The 21,739-nt window shown below is 39.0% G+C and overlaps 1 protein-coding gene across 2 annotated transcripts in view; it reads right to left on the bottom strand.

The window, feature by feature from the left end:
* HPSE2 (heparanase 2 (inactive)) overlaps positions 1-21,739 on the bottom strand; it is a 724,961-nt gene that overhangs the window by 286,974 nt on the left and 416,248 nt on the right. For both annotated transcript variants that reach the window (XM_072626990.1, XM_072626982.1), the window contains exon 4: positions 7,746-7,919. In XM_072626990.1, the coding sequence (XP_072483091.1) occupies positions 7,746-7,919 (174 nt within the window). The remainder of the gene's footprint in view (positions 1-7,745; positions 7,920-21,739) is intronic.

The raw sequence follows: 21,739 nt of genomic DNA on the forward strand, positions 1-21,739 counted from the left end.
ATGAATGTAATGGAATACTATTGTGCTATAAGAAATGATGAACAGGAAGACTTCAGAGAGGCCTGGAAGGACGTATATGAACTGATGCTGAGTGAAAGGAGCAGAACCAGGAGAACTTTGTACATAGCAACAACCACAGTGTGTGAGGATTTTTTTCTGGTAGACTTGGAACTTCATTGCAATGCAGAGAGTTAAAATATCCCCAATGGTCTCTTAAGGCAAGGAATTTTTCTGGTAGACTTAGTCCTTCATAGCAATGCAAGGACCCAAAAAATTCCCAATGAACTCTTGAGGCAAAATGCCTTCCACATCCAGAGAAAGAACTAGGGAACTGGCTTACAGAATGAAGCAGACCATTTTCTCTTGTGTTATGTTTTGTTTTGTTTTATGGTTTCTCCCATTCATTTTAATTCTTCTATGCAACATGACTAAGCTGAAAATGAATTTAATAAGAACCTATATAAGCTGGCACACCATCTTGGTGAGGGAGGGGGGAGGGAGGGGAAAGGGAGGGAGAAAGGGAGGGGAATGAGGGGAAAAAATGTAACATATATGAAAGTGATTGTAGAAAACTGAAAACAAAATAATTAATTTTAAAAAATAAATAAAATACCCCACTTCAGAAATAAAAAAAAAAGAATTACTGAATGGGTAATAAGTAAATGCTCACATAGCTATTAAATGCATGAGATAGTCAGGTCTCCTGACTTTAAAATGTAAAATTCTATCACCTTTAATAATAAAAACAATGATAGCTAATATTTATATAATGCTCACTATGTGCTAGTCACCGTGCTAAGCACACTCCATCAAGCCTGGGAGGCAAGTGCTATTATGATCCCCACTATACAGATGAGGAAACTGAGATCAAGTGACTTCCCCAGGGTCACACAACTTTTGAAAACACAAAATAATGTTTTGAATTTTGTTTCCATTGCTCTTCTTGATTTGGGATATTCTTCATTGCTCAATAAACCAGCGTCTTCAGGACTATACATAACTCATGGCTTCTCATCCTTGACTTGTATTTGTTTTTTTTCCTAAATTCTTTACCTTGAACATTCACACTGAAGTTCACCTGTCATTTGCCTACTTATCTGCAAAGATCCCCAGATTTTTCTCTCCTTCTGTCCTCACTGGCTGTGTATTTGATTATGCAGAAGAGTTCAGTGAAAGCCTGGAGATTTCACTGTGTGTTCCTTCTTACTTCCAATCTAGTTATTTATGCTTAATCTATGGAAAAAAATATGGTTTCTATGCAGCAAAAAAAAAATCAATGAATGATTATTTTTTAAACCTTTGTATAATTGGGGGATAGGGCTGAAAAATGAGCACCGTGGTTTAATAAGTGCAGCAAAGAACACTTTGATTTGGATCTATGTATGTTTTTAAGGAAATTTTTGTCATCTGTGACAGTCATTAACATCAAATATTGAAAAAAACCTGAACTTAGATCCCGATCTTGGAATCTGTGTACCATCAGGACAAATCTGGGACTAAGTGAGATAATGAATAGAAAGTGCTTTGCAACCTCAGAAGTCTGCATTACATAAAGGCTAGCTATTATTATCAAACCCAGAATTTTAAGGATATTTAAGCATGTTTAACTAAAATAAGATAAATAATAGAATATTTTGCTGAGTGAAAAAGGTTTTGTGCCATTAATAAAGTTGAAAAAATATTTTTAAATAGAGTATTAAGCACCAATTATGTGTTAGGTATTGTGCATATAAAGACAAAAAAGCAAATAATCCCTGCTTAAGGAATTTATATTCTATCTATATAAGGAAATTATATTCTATCAGAAGAGCTATCTTATCCAAACAAACTTCTTTCCTTGAGAAAATATTCTCTAAAAAAATTGGATTTTAATTAATATCAGGGATATCCTTTCAGTCTGGAGGCATGGTACTAACATTAACTATTCTACCTGGCCAGAGTTTTGAGGCCTTTCCACATTAATTTTATTTACAGAGCTGCATGCATTTTATTTTACATTAAGTTTAGGAAAAATTTTTAAGAAGACTGATCAAGAACACCTTCTCACCTGCTTATTAGCTTCCTGTTATGTGGTGTTTTCTCTCAGAATAACAGCTCCTTGAGGGCAGGAACTGCCTTTCTTTTGGTTTGTATTTTTATCTCCAGTGCTTAGCACAGTATCTGGCCCATTCTAGATACTTAACTTCCTTCATCCTTTCCTTTCCTTCCGTCTTCTTTTCCTTTCCTTCCTTCCTCCCTCCCTCCCTCCCTTCCACTATTTATAATTCTCTATCCAAGGGAATTCTCATTTGTCCCTACTCTTCTCTGTTTTTAAGCAATTTCCCTTTAATGTTGACATTTCCCCACAATCCATGGTAACTTCCTTTTTGAAAAATGTTTAATCAAAGATTTTGCTTTTATATGACAGTCACTTCCCAATTACTACCTAACTCCCCCCAACTTTTCTCACAATTAATCCAGTGGTAACTTCTGCAGGAAGCCTTTTCTGGTATCCTTAGCTACTTTTGCCTTTTCACCCGAGGTACTTGCTCTCCGTTTTGTCTATTTCCTGTATAGGCTTAATGTCTAAATGTCATCTTCCTCAATAGAATGTAAACCCCACCAAGGCAGTGACTGTTACACTCTTGTCTTACCTTCCTGGTGCCCAGCACATTGACTAAAACACAGCACATCCTCAATAAAAGCTTGTTGATTGACTGTTAACTCCTCCCAAACAGGGATTTTTTCATCTATTGTATTTCTATCCCTAGTGTCTAGCATGGTGCCAGGTACATTATAGGTGCTTCCTGAATGCTTATTGACCGACTGATTAAGCAGAACAAACCAACACAGGCACTACTGTGACTGACTATAACTGAGAGCACTTGTATCAGTCTGCTCCCACAGTTCACCACTGTGTTGAAGCAGGTGGTATCATTTTTCTATTACCAAGACTGGACACTGTAATGATCTGAATTCTTGATGTCTTTTAATATTGTTTTTGTTTACATTATTGCAGCTTTCATATATATTTTTTTCGTGGTTCGGCTTTCTTCATACTACATCCATGTTTCTCTGTGTTATTCATACTTAAATAGCAGAGTAATATGTCATGATATTCACATACCATGGTTTTGTCCAGGCATTCCCCTATCCATATGTATCGACTTTGCTGGCAAATGCTTTGCAAATTGTCTTAGAAAGTTGTCTGGTTTTACTGAGCAGGTAAGTGACTTACCTAGGGTCACACAACCAGTATGTGACAGGAACAGAATTTGAACACAAGTGTTTCTTTCTTCAAGGTCAGTAACCATGTTGCCTTTTTTGAACGACTTCCAAATTGTTACTACTTTGTAAATAGTTTGAAATCTGCTCCATCGTTCCTACATTTTTATTATTTCCTTTGATATTCTCCATTCTTTGTTCCTTTAAGAGGACTGAGATGCTATTTTGTCTGCCCCTATGAAGTAACCATCTGATAGTTTCCTGGGTACATTAAATCATTCATTTAACTTAAGCACTGTCATTTTTATGATATCAGCATTGCCCAACTATGAACAACGGATATATTTCTTGTTATTTCAATTGCGTTACTTCTCTAAGGAATAATTTGTATTTATAAGCCCTGAATTTTGTTACACTGGGTATTTTATATATTTTTTAAAATATTCATCCATTTCATTTATGCTGTCAGTATTGTTGGTATATAATTGGGTACAGCAATTTCTGATAATTTTATTTATTTCTTCTCTATTTGCTATGAATTCTCCCTCCATATATTTTAAATTTTGGTACTATGGTTTTCCACTGCTCTCTTTTAAAAAATTAAATAGCAAATAGGTTGTATAGTATATTGGTCTTAAAAAAAAAACAAACCAAACCTCATTTTTATTGATTAGTGTAAAAGGTTTTTTAGTTTTGTTTTTAATTTTTGTTTAACCCTTCTCTAGTTTTCAGAATTTCTATTTTTAGTTTGTTTGAAGATTGTTGACTTTAGATTTTTTAGTTTCTTTAGCTGTTTGTTCAAGTTAGTAGCTCTCTCTTTTATGGATATATTTGTTCAGGGCTATACACATTTACCTAAGGACTGCCTTAGTTGTATCAGATACATTTGAATGGTATCTTATTGTAATAATATTATTTAATATATTTATTATTTTATGATTAGCTTTTGACCCACTTATTCTTTAGGATGACAATATTTCATCTCCATTCAGTTATGGATTCTTGACTCATATTTCCCTTTTTGTTTACATTTTAATTATATTAAATTTTTATTTTATTCCTGTCATCCCCAATTGCTAATACTTTCCCTCTGAAATTACCTTCCATTTGCACCAAATATGTCTTGTATGTAAAGTTATGTGTATGTTGTCTCTCCTATTAAAATGTAAGCTCCTTGAAGGGACACCATATCGTTTTCTTCCTTTGTATCCTCAATAGATATCACAGTGCCTGCAACTCTTTAAGTATTTAATATGTTTGGAGACTAATTATATCTATAAAGACATTTACTATTTCTCTGAATTTATGAATTAGCTATGTCTTTTGCACATGATTAATTTTTCTAAAAACATTATGTGATGCTAAAAATAGTTATTTCCCGAAAATAACCATTCAATAATTGCCAAAGGTTTATCATACCTAGTTTAAATATTTTCTTCAAATCCTTTAATTTCTGTCATTTCTCTTTTTGTTTGATTTGTCCAAGTTTAAAGAAATACGTTGAAGAATTACTGTTTTACTATTTAGATCTTCTTGTAAATAAGTTTATTCCTTCCTTAAGTATTTACTTAAAGTACCTTAAGTAGATGATATGCCATTTGATACATGAATTTAATATGCTACTGATTCATTATATATGGTACTTTTAACCATCACATGGCTTCCCTGATGATTTCTTTTAACCATATTTGTTTAGCTGCTATCTTATCTAAAATCATTATTGCTATTCTCACTTTCTAGGATTCAGCTGAAACATAATAAATTCTAATCTACCTTATTATCTTAGCTGTCAATGTAGCTTTATATTTTAAGTGTGTTTCTTATAGCCAATAAATTACTTTCTATTCTGTCCCTTTGACATCCTCTTTCATTTTATGGGTGAGTTTATCCCATTCTGATTCATGCTTACAAGTGTTAAATTTGTACTTCCCTTTATCAAATTCTGTTATAACATTTTTCCTATCCACCCCTCCACCATTTCTATAAGAAAAAAATAAAAATTTAACAAGCCAATGAATTAAGCAACAGGCATCAACAATTATTTTCCTTGCAGCAAGTCAATCTGTTTTCTCTCCTCTCCTTCTCCCAGCCCATACCCAAACCAATGGGTCTTGTATGCTTTCTAAATTTATTCCTTTTGGTAACTACTCTCTGGGGCTAGAGTTTGTTTTGCTTGAAGCAATCTTCCAAATTCTACCTTATCTTTCAAATCCTTGTCTTCCTCCTTCTTATGTCAGGCAAGGCCTATCCTCACTTTACTGAATTTGCATTAACATGACATTTATTTTTTAAAATATACATTGGCTTAGATAATAACAAGGTTCATAATATCCTTACTCCCCTGAACTTCTCCTTCAGCAATGCTCATATTGCAAGAAATAATAAATTCTTTTCTTTCCCTCTCCTCCTCTAGGGTTATTTTTTTTTCTATTTTCCTTCATTAACTTTCAGAAATTATGCATTACAACAAAGGGACAATTATCTCTCTTTCCTCTTTTAAAATATAAGGAGTCCATTATTACTTAGCCTTTTAGAGATAGGCAAACTTGATGACCTTTCTTAAATTTCTTTTGTCTACCATGTTGGTCTACACAGTCTTCAAAAAAGTTTCTCTTCCTTGTAGTTTTCAAACTCTACTTTGGAGTCAATAAATATTTCCCTTCTATCTCTCCTTCAGTTAAGTTGATCAATCTCTTTAGATCTCAGTGAATGAGAATTCTAATCACAGAAGAGGTTAGAGTGAGGTAGCATTAAGTTAATTGTGGATCTGGGTCATTTTGAGAAAGCACAAGTAGAAGACTCAGATTAGATGCAGGTAGGGAACCATGCTCAGGGTGATTGGGGCTAAGAGTGAGGATATAAAGGAGCCAGGAAATAAATTTCCCAATTCCATAAATCATTCCAAATTCCAAACTATTCTCTGTGATTTAGCACCTGTGTAGCTGCAGAGGACATCAGAACCTAAAACTGAGATTTCAGGACCTGAAGGTGCTAGCTTCATACTTTTTCAATCTGATTCAGGTTAGTCAGTCCGTTTCCTCCTTACAGAATCTCCCCATCTTCTCCTCCCTCTGAGAAGTGGAGAATGATGGGATGAAGTGAAGGGGACAGAAATAAGAAAGTCAGAAGAGAGGAAATATATGTCAACTAACAGGAGAAAACTGAGGCACCAAGAAGTTAGGTATAGATTCTCACAGCTGTCTGCCACTTGGGGAAAAGTGGGAAGAAATGAGAAGGGATTTGTGTGACTAGTCTATCTTCCTTCAAGTGCCTTGTCTGAATTCAGAGACTCCCCTATTCTGGGGGAGCTCAGAACCCAAGAATGACAAGGGCATCCTGTTTTTCTTCAGCATCAGTGTCAACAAAGAGCAGCACATTAAATTACAAAGCCATTCATGAGGATGCTGACACGTTTTCAGTTCAGATGGCTATTACTCAAAATGAAATCACAATTAACATTGATTCCATAATAGGAATGAATCCCAGATTCTCCAGAAGAAGGTCTCACATAAAAAAAGGTTAAGTTACCAGAGGGAAAATATGATCCTGGCTGTTACAGATGGACTGTATCCTGGTTAAAAGGAAAACAATCAAGTTCACGTGTGGTTTTATTCCCATGCTCTGAATCAAGTCGATGTAGGTGTAACAACAGTAACAAAACACCCCCCCCCCCCCCCAAAAGCAGCCATAGTGATCTGCTTTGAAATCCCTGGCCAGTCATTTTCAGAGTCCCATAAAGTTAAGCAAACAAAAAGGTGAGCCTGAAAAATCCAGGCATTCACCCAAATGAGCAGTTTGCTCCCCAATGGATTACATTTCACAGAGGCAAGATGGTGTAGTGGAAAGGCTTACCTCTCAACGGGGAAGTGATGGGCTCAAGATGCTGAATGACATACACATTTCTGGACATGGTCATTGTGGGGATTTGCTTTTTTTCTTGACTGCATATTTGTTACAAGGGCTTCTTTTTGTTCCCCTCTCCTCCCCGCCCCACCTCCCCCCGCAGTGGGAGGAGGTGGGAGAAAGAGAAAATAAATGCTTGTTAATTGAAAAGTAAGTATAATTTCTTTTTTAAAGATTAAAGAACTAGACTTGGGTCCAGAAGTTGGAATGTGGACTCTGTCATTCATCAGCTGGGTCAAGGAGCATGAAAGTCTCAGTGTTGTTCCCTGTCAAATGGGAACAATCATACTTGCTGGCCAGGGGAAATTCAAGTGAGAAGATTCAAGTGTAAAAGTGATTGTAACCTCTTAGAGTCTCAGTTTTTTTTGCCTGTCAAATGGGAACAATCATAGTGCTGGCTAGTGGGAACACTCAAACAAGAAGATCCAAGTAAAAGGGACTGTAACTCCACAAGGCTGAGCTGAGCTAATCCCAGGACTGGGCGGTGGGGGGGGGGGGGTCCTCTTAAAGACCAGGCATCTGTAGTGTTTTCCTGACTCATGCCCAGGTGACAGTCGTCTGACGGGAAGGACCACCAACTGCTCCTCACTTTTCCTCCTTGACCTTGTCAGTGCCGAGAAGACAATGTCTTTACTCACCATTGCCCAGCTCCCAGGAGATGTTGTATTTTTTGCTGGCGCTGTATTTAACCAGACCCAGAGCGCTCGAGCTGTTCCAGGAATTGTTAGGATTACGGCGCAGCGCGTTCAAGGCGAAGATCAGGTGCAGCCCAGAGCAGTCAGCGAAGTTATAGAGTTTGTCTAGAGACCTGGCTGGGAAGAAGCAAAGGAAGGCTTGTAATTCTCAAACAAAAATTCCATATGAGAGCAAGAGGGTGAGGGTTTCAAAGGGAGTGAATTCAATTGCGAGGTAATTAGGTGGCACCGTGGATAGCGCTCTCAGCCGGCAAGTCAGGAAGACCTGAGTTCAAATGTGACCTGCGCACTTATAAGCTGTGCAACCCTGGTTCATGTCATTGTCTGACTCAATTTCCTCAAATATAAAAAGGGAATACTAATGGCTACCTCCCAGGATTTTTGTGAGGATCAAATGAGATAATATGTACAAAGCACTTAGCACAGTGCCTGACACATAATAAATGATTGCTTCCTTCCTATCTCCTTCTGTCTCGCCCTTCCTTCCTTCCTTCCTTCCTTCCTTCCTTCCTTCCTTCCTTCCTTCCTTCCTTCCTTCCTTCCTTCCTTCCTTCCTTCCTTCCTTCCTTCCTTCCTTCCTTCTTTCGTAACAAGCATTTATTAAAGGCTAGCGTAATACAGAGAAGCAGAATAGCATAGATAGAGAACTTGCCTTGGAACCAAGAAGATCTATGTTCAAGTCGTGCCTGTGACAGACAGTCAGGCAATGAACATTTATTAAGCACCCCTTATATGCCAGACTCTCTGCTAAATTCTGGGGATACAAAGAAAAGCAAAAGACATTTTCAGTTTTCAAGGAACTCACAGTTCAATAAGGAAAGACAACACACAAATAGTTACGTACAAACAGCTTTACATAGGATAAATTGGAAATAATCAACACAGGGAAGACAATAGAATTAGAGGGGAATGGGAAATGCTTGGGGAAGTCTGGGGGAAAATTACTCTATCAGACTATGAGTTACAGAGAAGAAGCTAGTTTGCATTAGTGGAGGGAGTTTACTCATCTGAGAGTTCCTTATAGTAATGAAATCAGAGGTTCAATCCCAACCCTACCCCGTCAGAACACACATCTGAGTCATAGGGTTAAGGAGCAGAATAAGCTGGGGCTTGGCAGCCTTTGGTTGGGGGATGTGCCAGTTTTGTGACACCTACACTCATTTCAACAATAAAATACAAATATTTACAGCAGAATATATATACAAATATATGAAACATAATACTAACACTTGACAAATGCTTAAAAGAGGGACAAGAAGGTGCTTTGGGAAATCAAAGGATGATAATTGCAATATCTCCAAAGTAGCTAAAGGCCACAGCAAAGTGCTGCATGCACAATGACTTATTTGTGATTCATAACAACTCTTTAAAACACTAGTGTGACTATCTCCACTTTTAATAATTTTTTTCCAATTACATGTAAAGACAATTTTTAACATTCATTTTTACAAAATTTTGAGTTCCAAATTTTCTCCCTCTTTCATTTCCCTCCCATCTCCCTCAGCCAGTAAGCAATTGATAGACTATCTCCATTTTACAGAAAAGAAAATCAAGGATTAGATTGTTTAAGTGACTTGTTCCAAGTAAAAGTAGCAAGTGGAAAGGGTAGGATTTGAACCTAGATCCTCTGACTTCAAATGTAGAGTTCTTTCCACTGTACTGCACCGAGACAGGGAGTGCAATAATTATGTCCTATTTTTTTAAAAATAGCACCAAAGGGCTGGAGTTGGAAAGTCTAGATTTATAAAAAGAGAACAAGAGAATGTATGCTCCTTGAGGGTAGAGGCTATTTCATTTATTTCTCTAAATCCTCAGAACCTATAATAGCACTTTGCATGCAGTAGGTTCTTGATAAATTTTCAGGAGAGGTATCCTTAAACTGACAGGAAGGCAAGTCTTTCTCTTGTCTATAGCCTGGTGGTGTTGACTTCAACTACTGGCAAATTTTTAAACACATTATTAATAAGATGATGTAGAGGTATTTAGAAAGAGAAATGGTGATCACTATGAGCCAGAATAAGTTCATCGTGAATGGGCCATGCTAGACTAGCTTTCATTTCCTTTTCCGACAAGTCTATCTATTGATAGAACAGGGTAATGCCATAGACACTACATTTTTTAAAAATCTCAGCCAAATGCTTTACAAAGTCCCTCATGCTATCCTTGGCAACAAGACAGAGAGATGTGGAGGAGATGTGGTACCATTACACAGATGCCATACTGGTTGAAATAACCAGTGGGTGGTGATTAATGGATAATTGTCTAATATAGGGAGGTCTCCATGGTAATGGCCCTCTGAGCTTTCCTTAAGTTCTCTTAAGTATTTTTAAAATCAAGTACTTGTATTTAAGTAAAAGTCTGATGCTTAATGAATTTATGGATGACAAAAAGCTGGCAAACACAGTGAATGTATTAGATTACAAATGGCAACCTGGAAACCTACAGCCTGCAAGTCAAATCTTCCCACTGCCTGTTTTGGTATGGAGTAGAGAGCTTAGAATGGTTTTTACATTTGCGAATAAAGTTTTTATTGTATTATAAAATGTAAAAACCATTCTTAGCTTATATAAAAACAAACAGCAGGCTAAAGTTTGCTCACCCCTGTGTTAGATAACCATTGAGATCAAAAAAGTTCTTAATAGTCTGGAATGCTAGGCTGAATCTAGTAAATTAAATGTAACGGAGATGGATAAAAAGTCCTGCACTTAGGTTCAAAAAGTCAACTTCAGGGGCTGCTAGGAGGTACAATGCATAGACACTGGCCTGGGAGTCAGGAGGACCTAAGTTCAAATTTGACCTCGGATGCTTACTAGCTGTGTGATCCTGGGTAAGTCACTTAACTTCAATTGCTTCCCCTTCACCTCCACCCAAAATCAACTCCATGAATACAGAATGGGGGTGGCAGTAGCTTGACAACAGTTTGTGTCAAAACAACTAAGGGTCTTAGTAGACCCAAACTCAATATGGGTCAAGAATGGCAACCAAAACAATTAAAATAAACCCTAGGCTAAATCACTACTACCAAAAACAGCGTCAGACCTGCTTGACTCGGATCACATCTGGGGCACTGTACTCAGGTCTGGGAGGACACAGATAAGCAGGAGCATATTCAGAGGAGGGTGGCTAGGATGGCAGCGGGATCCACAATCATGCCATATAAGGATTGCCTGACAGAACAGAGGATATTTGCTTAAAGTGAAGAAGACTGGGAGGATGGGAACAAGAGCTGTCTTCAAGTATTTAAAGTATTTAGAAGAGGGATTAGATTTGTTTTATTTGGTCTGAGAGTGCAGAACTAAAAGCAATATGTGAAAGTTGCAGAGAGGACAGACAGATTTTGGCTTGGTATAAGAAAAATACTTCCTAACAATGAGAGACATCCAGAAGTGGAGTGGGTAGTGTTGGGAGGAAATGAGTTTCTAACCATTAAAAGTCTTCAGGCAGAGACCAGATGATCACTTGTTGGGGATGTTGTAACTAAAAGGCATTTGGGTTCCCATGTGGGTTGAAAGAGATGACTTTGAAATTGCCTTTCAAGTCTGAGATTCTGTGAGGGTATGAATGAATGAATGAATGAATTCCATCATAGTATATCAGATGGATCATCCTTGTCCTGAAGTTATATTGAACTCTTCACTATAGCAGCCCATAGACCCACAGGTGCAGCTAAGTAAGCAAATCTTTTCACTCTGTCCCCCATGCCTAGAATGCTCTCCTTCATCTCCATCTCCTGGCTTTCCTGGCTTCCTTCAAGATTCAGCTCAAATTCCTTCTACAAGAGGACTTCTCCAGGCTTCCCTTTCCCCACCTTCATTAGTGCCTTACCTCTGAGCTTATCCCCCATTTTCCTTGTGTACTTTGTAGATTTTGTTTGTACACAGGTGTTTGCATGATGTCTCCCCATTAGACTGTGATGTTCTTGATAGCAGGGGCTTCTTTTGCCTTTCTTGTATCTCCAATAGTTAGTGTAAGGCCTGGCATATAATAGGTGCTTAATAAATGCTTGTTGTTGATGATGATGATGATTATAAAGGGGAATGAGGGGACAGGGAGCTTCCACAAGACAGATTGTGCCAGAGAAAGGATCCGATTCCTGGTATTCTGTAGATTTTTGTTCAGTCATTTCCAACTCTTCATGACCCCATCTGGGGTTTTCTTGGCAAAGATACTGAAGTGACTTGTCATTTCCTTCTCCACTTCATTTTACAGAAGAGGAAACTGAAGTAAATTAAAGTTAAGTGATTTGTCCAGGGGCTAAGTTTCTGAGGCCAGATTTGAACTCAGGAAGATGAGACTTCCTCCCCTCAAACCCAGTACACTATCCACTGAACCACCTAGCTTCCCCATTCTGTGTATCACAACTCCTAATCTGCTATTCACTGCTTAGCCTGAATCTTTATTTCTGAATCCTAGCTCATTCACCTTAGCTCCATGAATTTCATTACTCTGAAGACCTCCTTGTACAAACTAAATATTGGCATATAAATATCCAATGAGGAAAATTACCCAAGTTCAAAGCAAACAATGAAATAGCTTTGATGGCACAATATCTACTATATCTTGATTGCTAAGCCATTTATTAAGCAGGAGGCACACACAGTTCATTCATTAGATCCAAATTCCTTCTGATTATAATATCCTAAAGAGAAAGGAGTATGTCTATACCACCCACCCACCCCATATATACACCATTCATTCTTTCATTCATTCATGGAGCCTTTGTTAAATAATTATGAGCAAGGCACTGGGAATACCATGACAAATAAACTCTGATTTCTCTTTCTTTCTTTTTATTCTTCTTTCCTTTCTCCCTCCCTCTGTCCCTCCCTTCCTTCCTCCCTTCCTCCTTTCCTTCCTCCATCTTTCTTTCCTTTCTCTTTCCTTCTTTCCCTCCTTCCTTCCTTCCTTCCTTCCTTCCTTCCTTCCTTCCTTCCTTCCTTCCTTCCTTCCTTCCTTCCTTCCTTTCCTTCCTTCCTTCCTTCCTTCCTTCCTTCCTTCCTTCCTTCCTTCCTTCCTTCCTTCCTTCCTTCCTTCCTTCCTTCCTTCCTTCCCAGACATGGGTTCCTTACATCACTCAGAGTAGAAGCACAGTGGCCATCACAGGCTCAATCCCAGGCACAGAAGCTTTAACCTGCCCCATTTTTCTGATCTAGTATGGTTTACCCCTCATTAGGCAGCCCAGTAGTCCTCTGCTTCCAGGGATTCATCACACTGGTGCCAGACTTACTGTGGACACCCAAACAGCTTTAGCCCTACTGAAGCTCAAAATTTCCAGACTCAAGTGATCCTCCATGTTCAGCCTATTCAACATCAGGGACATGTGCCACCATGCCGAGCAAGGCTGTTTTCAAAGAGCTACCCAGAGTCTGAAGGGACTTAAAGATAAACTAATCTAACAACCTGTTTTTATATATTAGGAAACTAAGGTTCAGAGGGGAGGAGTAAAGTAATTTGTTCAAAGTCACATAATTTATTGCTATGAAAGCTGGGTTCAGTGGCTTACTTCTTTATTTCCAAATTAGTTATTTTTCTGCTGGTTTCCTAAGATAGTGGGAAAGAACAGACAGAAGGACCTTTTAAGGAAATAACTGAAAGGTGTATAGAAGACAAAGGAAGAATCACTGCCTAGTTCTTTCCAGGAAATACGGCTTTGATTTCCCCCTCCCCTCACCCCTAGTCTTTTCCAGGATAACATGTTTGGAGCTAGGCAAGAAAGTAGTTTTGATGTCCCTATATGACTAAAGTTCCCTCCACAAATAAGGCAGGTCTATGATATCAGACTCATCCCACCAGAGAGTACCAATAGCTATGTCTTCTTCCAAATTGAGTAAACTTGGTGTTTTATGTGTTTCCAAGTGAAAAAAATGTCCTGTAGACAAATGGAGCTGATGGAGGACAACATGGGAGGGGGGGAAGGGTCAGGATTGGAGCTACAGGTTTGACATTCTTCCAAAAACAGACGATAAATTGGAACAGATGAGATCTATAAAGAAGACAGTATAGCAAAACAAGAGCAAAAAGTTTAGGACTGAATCTTAGAAGGGGCTCACTATTCTCAGAATTTAAGACTTGGAAGAAATCACAAAGGTCCTTCATTTCAATCAGTTTCAAACTGAAAATCATCTCCAAATGGTCATCTAACCTTCGCTAGAAGACCTCAGTCTCCTGAGGAAGCTAATTACATTTTTGGAAAAGCTCTAATTGTTAGGATGACTGTTGTTACTGTCATCATATCTAGCCTAAATCTACCTCTCAAACTTCTCAGTGCTACTAGTTCTGACTTCTGAGGCCAAGAAAAACACACCTAATCACGATTCCACATTATAGCCCTTTAAATACTTGAACACAGTTGTCATGAATCCTTCAACTCTTCCATCTATGGCATGAGCTCAAGGCTTTTTTCCATTGCTACAATTTTAGGTCTAGAGACGAACACTATATTCCAGATACGATTTGTCCAGGGTAGACAATAGTGGATTTACTACTTCCCTCATTCTGGAAATTAAACGACTTTTAAATGTAGCCTAAGATCAAAACAGGTTTTAGGCCTTCCACATGATACTGTGGACTCAAATTAAGCTTGTAATTTGCAAAAGAACAAGAACAAAACCACAACAATAACCCTGGTTTTTCACATGATCTAATCTAGCCACTTCTCTGTCTTGAACTTGTGAGAGACTGATTTTTTGGACCCAATTATAGAACTTTACATTTATCCCCTCTTCATGTCGTACTAGATTTGGACTTCTGTTCTAGCCTGCCAAGAACTTTTCGGATTTGTTGTTGTTGTTGTTAGTAGAAAGGGGTATGGTAAGGGTAATATCTTAATCCCCATGCAAGTTAGGATAACTTTTCCCTTGAAAAGTATTGAAATCATCCTCAACATCTGATAGACTCCAAGGACTACATACTCAAGATTGTTCACCTTTGAACAAAACAGGCATAAAGTAGTTTCAGGCTCTCTCTGACACCTAGCTGGTAGAAAATGATATGCAGCTTTGGTAATTCAGTTGTATAGACTCAAGATGACCTCAATGTTGAATATGCTTCTGCTCTGGCTAAGTCAATCTGCTTTTGTTCACTGATGAATGGCCAATGAGTGTTTCATTTTGTTCCAATATCAACCATAAACTAACTACCTGGGAACCAGCCTGAGTCATTTCCAGCCCAGAACAGGGAGACAGAAAGTAGTCATTGATGAGTTAGTGGTCAAAAAGAGCAGAAAAGCACTAAAAGTGAAGGTCAACAGTGATAAGTGCTGCAGAGAGTTTAAGAGATGCTGGACTAAGGAAAGGCCAGTGTATTTCAGAAGTAGGGTAATGATGACCTTAGAGAGAAGAACTGTAGGAGAGTGATGAGTTGGAATTTGAGGCTAAGCACAGCCCTCGCCTCTCTCTGCCAACTCCCCAGACAAGTGTGTATCCTTGGACAACCTCTCCATCATCTGGGGCCCTGGCTACAACTTTCTTCACCCCCTGACACACTGGTACTGGGAAAAGAGTGGCTACAATCCTTGCTCCTTGCTGTCATTTCTGGACTCTCTCTTTACCATAACAACATCTCCTCTGAGGTTCACACTATCAAAAATTTCCTACCTTATTCAAATCATGGTGGCTAATGTTTATCAACTCTAGGTTTTTTCTTCTCCTTTCCACAGTAGTACAGCACCTGGCTCACTGTGTTTCTCTTATTCTCAAATCCTGCTCTCACACAATGGGACTTTGACAGACATGCTGATGCCCCCTCAAACTCTCCAGCCTCTCAGTCTCTCAGTCTCATTCTCCTGCATGCTACCTGAGATTTTATGATACTCCTCTCTCCTGATTCTTCTCCTGTCTGTCTGAGGACTCCTCAGTCTCCTTTACTGGTTCATCATCCATATCATGCCACTTAACTCTGGGTGTTCCTCAAGGCTCTGTCCTGGACCTTTTTCTCTTTCTACACTTTTATCTCAGTTACTGCATTAACTCCTAAGGATTTAGTTATCACCTATATGTAGAAGACTCACAGATCCACATACGCAGTCCCAGCTTCTCCTCCGAGATTTTTCTCGGCAACACTTACCAGATATTTCACATGGGATGTTCAGGATATCTTAATCAGGACCAAGATGGAACTTAATATGTTTTCTTTTACCAAATTTCTCTATTTCTTAAATAGGTTAATGGGAAAACAGAATTGGCAGTGAGCATAATTTACCCTCTGAATGCTGTTCAAAGTCTGGCAAGAAGGTGACTTGGGAAAAATCTCAGAGAGTCTGAATGACACTGGATGACAGGAACAGGATTTTAAAAATAGTTTTTAAATGGTTTAAAATAACATCCCCTACTCTACTTAGAGAGAACTAAATACAGACTTAATGTGATTTTTGAGGTTTGCTGTCTTTGAATATTTTATGAATATAACAGTTACTTATTTGTTAACTTGTGATATCTTTTCTGCTGTCTATTAAGTTACATTATTTCTTGGCTTAGCTCCCTACCCCTACTCAATTGGACTGTATGATACTTGAAGGCAGTCATCCTATCTTCTATAGCACAGTGCCTTACACACAATTGTTGGTTGAACTGTTTATTAAATACTTACTATATGCAAGGTACTGTGTCAGACACTGAAGATATAAAGAATGACCAAAAGTAACCTTTGCCTTTAAGAAGTTTACATTCTATTGTAGGGGTCGGGGTAGGACACATAACATTTACAGACATACCTACAGATGAGTAAATAACAAAATAATTTGAGAAAGGAGAGTGCACTGATAATTAGGATAATCAAGGGGAGCTTCTCTTCAGAAGTGGTACCTGAAGTAAGCCTGCAGGAAGTAAAGGATTTTGAGAGGCTGATGGAAGGAAGAACTATATTCTAGGCACACAGGACGGTGCAGAGGTACAATAGTTTTAGAGGGAAAGTCAGATTTGGTGGACAAGTAAGCCCATTTGGCTGCAAAATAATGTGCAGTTGTACTAACAATAATATTAGTGATAAAACATTTATATCACAACTTAGGGTTTATACCATGCTTTATGTATGTTATTTCATTTGATAATTATAACAACCCTGTGAAGCAGGTGACATTATAATTCCCACTTTACACATGAGGAAGTAGACTAATAAGGGCTAGATGACTTGGCCAGGGTCCTGTAGCTACTAAGTTTCTGAGGTCTGATTGGAACCTAAGCCTTCCTGACTCCAAGTCTAATGTACTTCTACTGTACTATTCATTAGGCAACATTACCTTTGACATAAATATGAGTAATACTAAATAATTCAGAGAAGAAGGCTGGAGCAAAACTAGAAAAAGCTTGTAAAACACCAAGCTGAATAGTTACAATGTATCCAAAAATTCATTCTTTGTTCTTGGAAAGGACCGATGATATAATGAGGGTGATGTCTTGACTTGCTGCAGGGATTGGGTTTAAGTGAGGAAGAGTTTCAAAAAGTCTTCAGCTTCACTCTCTCCTCCAGAGTCATCCAAGTCAAAGGTCAAGATGACTGGTGAAGGCCCAGAATGCAGTGGGTGACCTTGGCCTTTCAAAGTTAAGGTCTTTCCCAGGTCTCAATTTGCCTAAGGCCATGTCTATTCAATAACTAAGGGCTAGGTAAGGATCAAGACAAAAAAATGTCCCAATTAGGCAAAGCCAAGAAGAGTCAGTGGAGAGTCACTGAAGATTCACAAGCAGGTAAGTGACACGGTCAGATCTATTCCTTAGGAAAATGGATTTGGCAGCCATTGAAAAGATGAAGCAGAGAAGGGAAGAGATTTGAAGCTGAGGGTCAAATTGGGAGGCTACTGAAATCGTCTAAGTGAGAAATGTTGAAGACAATGAGAAAGGCCCAAGAGCTTTTGGTGAGGCAGAAATGAAGCTTGGCAACGAACAGGGAAGGGGTAGAGTGATGGAGAGAGAAGATTCAGAATCTTCCTGAAGTTGTAAACTTGGATGAACTAAAGCAGAACAGCTCTCAATAGAAATGGGGAATCAGATGCTCAATTAATATTCATTGACTGATTGCTATTTAATGGAGTGGGAACTCAAAGGATTATTTAATTAGATGTAGTGGAACGATAACTGGACTAAAAATGTAGGAAACCTGAGTTCTAGTCCTTTCTTTGACCTCAAACTCAGTGGTTGGAATCTGTTCTTCAATTTTTAAAGTAAAAAACATTAAAAATAGTAGTAGTAGCTTAATTAGTAGTAGTAGTAGATTAATAATAGTAGTAGTAGGAGTGGTAGTAGTAGTACTGATAGCAGTGATAGTAGTAATTGTAGTAGAAGTAGTAATAACAATAATATCTGTCCTCCTATCCTCCTATCACCCAGGGCATTTGTGCAGTTCTGATGAGACAATCTCATCCAACAAGCATTTATCAAACCCTTACCATATACTAGGTACCACTGTACTAGGGCTGAGGGTATACAAACAATGCCAATCAGGCTAAACAAGAAGTCTTTGCCACTAACAAACTTACATTCTAGTAGGGATAGGGAAGTGTGAGCATAGACATGCCTATTTGAGGACGCAGAGCACACTAACATTTAAAGGGATCAGGAAACACTTTCTGTAAAAGGTGAAACATGACCTCAGCCTTATGGAAGCCAGGGCTTCCTGTTGTTGTTATCAGCCTTCATTCTCAAAAAGGATTGATGACATCTGGAGGGTGATATCTTCACTTGCAAGAGAACTGGATTTAAGTGAGGCAGGGCTGTGCAAAGTCACCAGCCTTACTCCTCCTCCAGAGTCATTGGATCCCAGTTGCAAGACACAGGTCAAGAGGACTGGATATGGCCCTGGAAGCAATGGGAGACCATGGCCATTTTTTTCATTAGGGCTTCCTAGAGTCAGAGATAAAGAGGAAGTGCATTTCAGGCATGGGCAAAAGCATAGAGAGGCAAGAAATAGAGCAATGAGTTCAGGCAGTAGCAAGTAAGACAATAAGTAAGCCTGAATACGTAGTTTATGAAGGATAATAATGTGCAATAAACCTAGAAAGGCAGACTGGGAGAAATAGATTAGGAAGGATTTTAAATATCCAAGTCTGTATTTAACCTAGAGAAAATGGGGAGCCACTGAAGGCTATATTGGAAAGTGTAGGTGATCTGGGTCAACTTGTGTTTTAGGAAAATTACTTTAGTATATGTGTGAATAATGTGTGTGAACCTGCTTTGAAAAGCACAGCATCCTACAGAGGTAAAGGATCATAAAGGAGGCTGAGGAGAGCTTGGAGACACTGAACTCTCTGGCATTGTATGGGATCAAGTCATCTCCAAGTCTTTCTGGCTCTTAAGCTTGGGGTACAGTCCCACCACATGGCTCTTCTCAGCACCACAGGACAATATGTACGTTTCTGTCTTGTAGACTCTTAAACAAGCCTTATTCCACAAAAAAAAAGGTTAGGGTTAAGGCTGCCACGGAAACAAGTTTTTTCAGTCCCAGCTGAAGATATTTTCCAAAGAAGATAGCTTTTGTGGTGTCATGAAAACACACAACCAGTGCCTTGGCACAGTTCCCATCCATCCAGAAATAAATCTTCATAGCTCTAGTAGGGAACACACTTCTTGACTAAGAACCACTTTTGGCTGGACATCCCCAGCTCTCCAGTGAGTTGAGAGGGGCGCAGGAATGAAGTAAAGGAAAGGGAGGGGGCAGAGAGATGGGGCATCTCTCCAAAGAATCTGATGTAGAGAGAGGACCTAAAAACAGCTAGAACAATAGAAATAGAGAAAGGGGGTGAAGAGGGAGGGTGTCCTCATTCCATGCTTACTGGCATCATATTAGTCACTTGGGTACTGAGTGCAATCAGACAGACATGGTCTTTGCTCTCATGGAATTTATATTTAAGATAGATGGATGTCTTGGACACAGACAGTGGAATATTAACATGGTTTGGAGGAACAAGACAGGAACACATGCAACAAGGCATGATGGTCACATACAATAAGACACTTTTATATTCTCTGTTATTGGAGGTGTTAAGCATCACAGTCAGCAAGCATATCAGTGTTATTCACTTTTATGATGCCATGGACCATACTGTCCATTGGTTTTTTGTGAGGTTTTTGTTTTGTTTTGTTTTGTTTTTTTTGGCAAGGATGCTAGAGTGGTTTGCCATTTTCCTTTCCATTGGCTTAAGACAAACTGAAGTTATATGATGTACTCAGAGTCACAGAGCAAGTGTCTGAAGCTGAATTTGAATTCTTCCTGACTCTAGGCCCAGCACTCTATCCACTGGCTCATCTAGCTGTGCCCAAGCAGACTGCTACATATCCCAAATTCCGTAAAGCACAAGAACAAGGTTCCAAGAATGACAGGGAATAGTCTTCCTCTGGGACTGAGGCTCACAATAATCCACACCCCATCCTTGCTAGGAAGGAGCCAAACACATTGACTTGGAGATGGACTTCTGGCTCAACCATTTTAAGTGCCATTAGTAATTTTAGGGAAACTGAAAAACTTGGCCTTCTGTCAAAGCCTGTTGATAGCAAGAGAGCTGGTGATCCAATGAACAATGGAAGTACAGATGACACATCTCACATATTGAGGAAAAAGGGGAGTTGGAGAATAAAATGATGGAATTTGTCTAATATTATCTGAAGAAACATTGCAATAGTCTCCTAGCAGCCAATTTTTCTCTTCTCCAACCCATCCTCCACACAGCTACTGAACACTTCTAAAGCACAGATCCAAGCATATTGTCCTGCTCCCTTCTTTACCCCAGTGCCACTGCCAAGTACCTGTGAGATAAAAGTAAGAATTTTTCTGTTTGGCATTTAAAGCCCTTTGAATATGGCTCCAGCATACTTTTCAAGGCTCATTACACACTACTCAACATGCAGTGGGCCTGGATTAGGAAGATCTGAGTTCAAATCTGGCCTCAGACACTTATTAGCTGTGTGATCCTGGATAAGTCCCCTAACTCCTGTCTCCTTCAGTTTCCTCACCTGTAAAATGAGTATAATTATAGCACCTACCTTGCAGGGTTTTTGTGAGGATCAAATGAGGCAACCACTTGTAAAATGCTTAGCCCAGTACCTGGCACACAGTAGGTGATTAATAAATTCTTGCTCCCTCCCTGTATCTTCTTTCTCATATACCCACTATGGGGTAGGCTAGTTCCCCCCCCCCCCCAAAAAAAGATAGAGCTGTCTTAAAGACTTGATTGTCTCATAGGAATAAGATTTAAGATACAGTTTGGCAGCTTCCTGATAGACTCTGGTCCATAGTGACATGAAGTTCTGCTTAACCAAGAGCTATGGCCCTTCAGTCTTGTCAGATATCCCCAAACCCACCCCAAGGCTGTATGAGTGACCATAGACTGACCTGATAAGATGTTTCTAAAGGAGGGGATCACGTCGACTCAAGCTAAGTGCTACAGTATCCTCACTAAATCTCTTCTATACTATGGTTATGTAAGCCTCCTTTTGTTAACTGCTGAATGACTTAAGGGAGCCTCATTCTATTCCAACACTGAAAAAGAACAAATAGAATACTGGCCTCAGTCAAGCAAGCCCCAATCACTTCCCTCATGCACCCTATGCCTCCCATGTGATACACCATTTTGTACCTCTGGGCCTTTGCAAGGCTCTCTGCCCCATGCCTGGAATGCTGTCCTTCCTCTTCCTTGTATTCCTGGCCTCCTTTAAAGTTCATTTCAAGCATTCTTCATCAAAGGACTGTTCTTGATTCTTTTAGCTCTTGATACTGAACCCCCAATCATTGTACATTATTGTATATTTACCCTGTATTTACTTATCTGCGCACATGGAATATAAACCCAGCAGAATACAAACTCCTTTAGGGTAGGTAGGGCAGGGAATGTTTCACTTGTGTACTTGTAGCCATGGAGTCTAGCAATGTGCTTGATACAAAGTAGCCATTTAATAAATGTTTGTTGACTGAATGATTGTACCTGGTGGACTCAGACATTCTAGCTGCTAGAG

Source organism: Notamacropus eugenii, chromosome 1 (genome assembly GCF_028372415.1).
Source record: "Notamacropus eugenii isolate mMacEug1 chromosome 1, mMacEug1.pri_v2, whole genome shotgun sequence".
NCBI lineage: Eukaryota > Metazoa > Chordata > Mammalia > Diprotodontia > Macropodidae > Notamacropus > Notamacropus eugenii.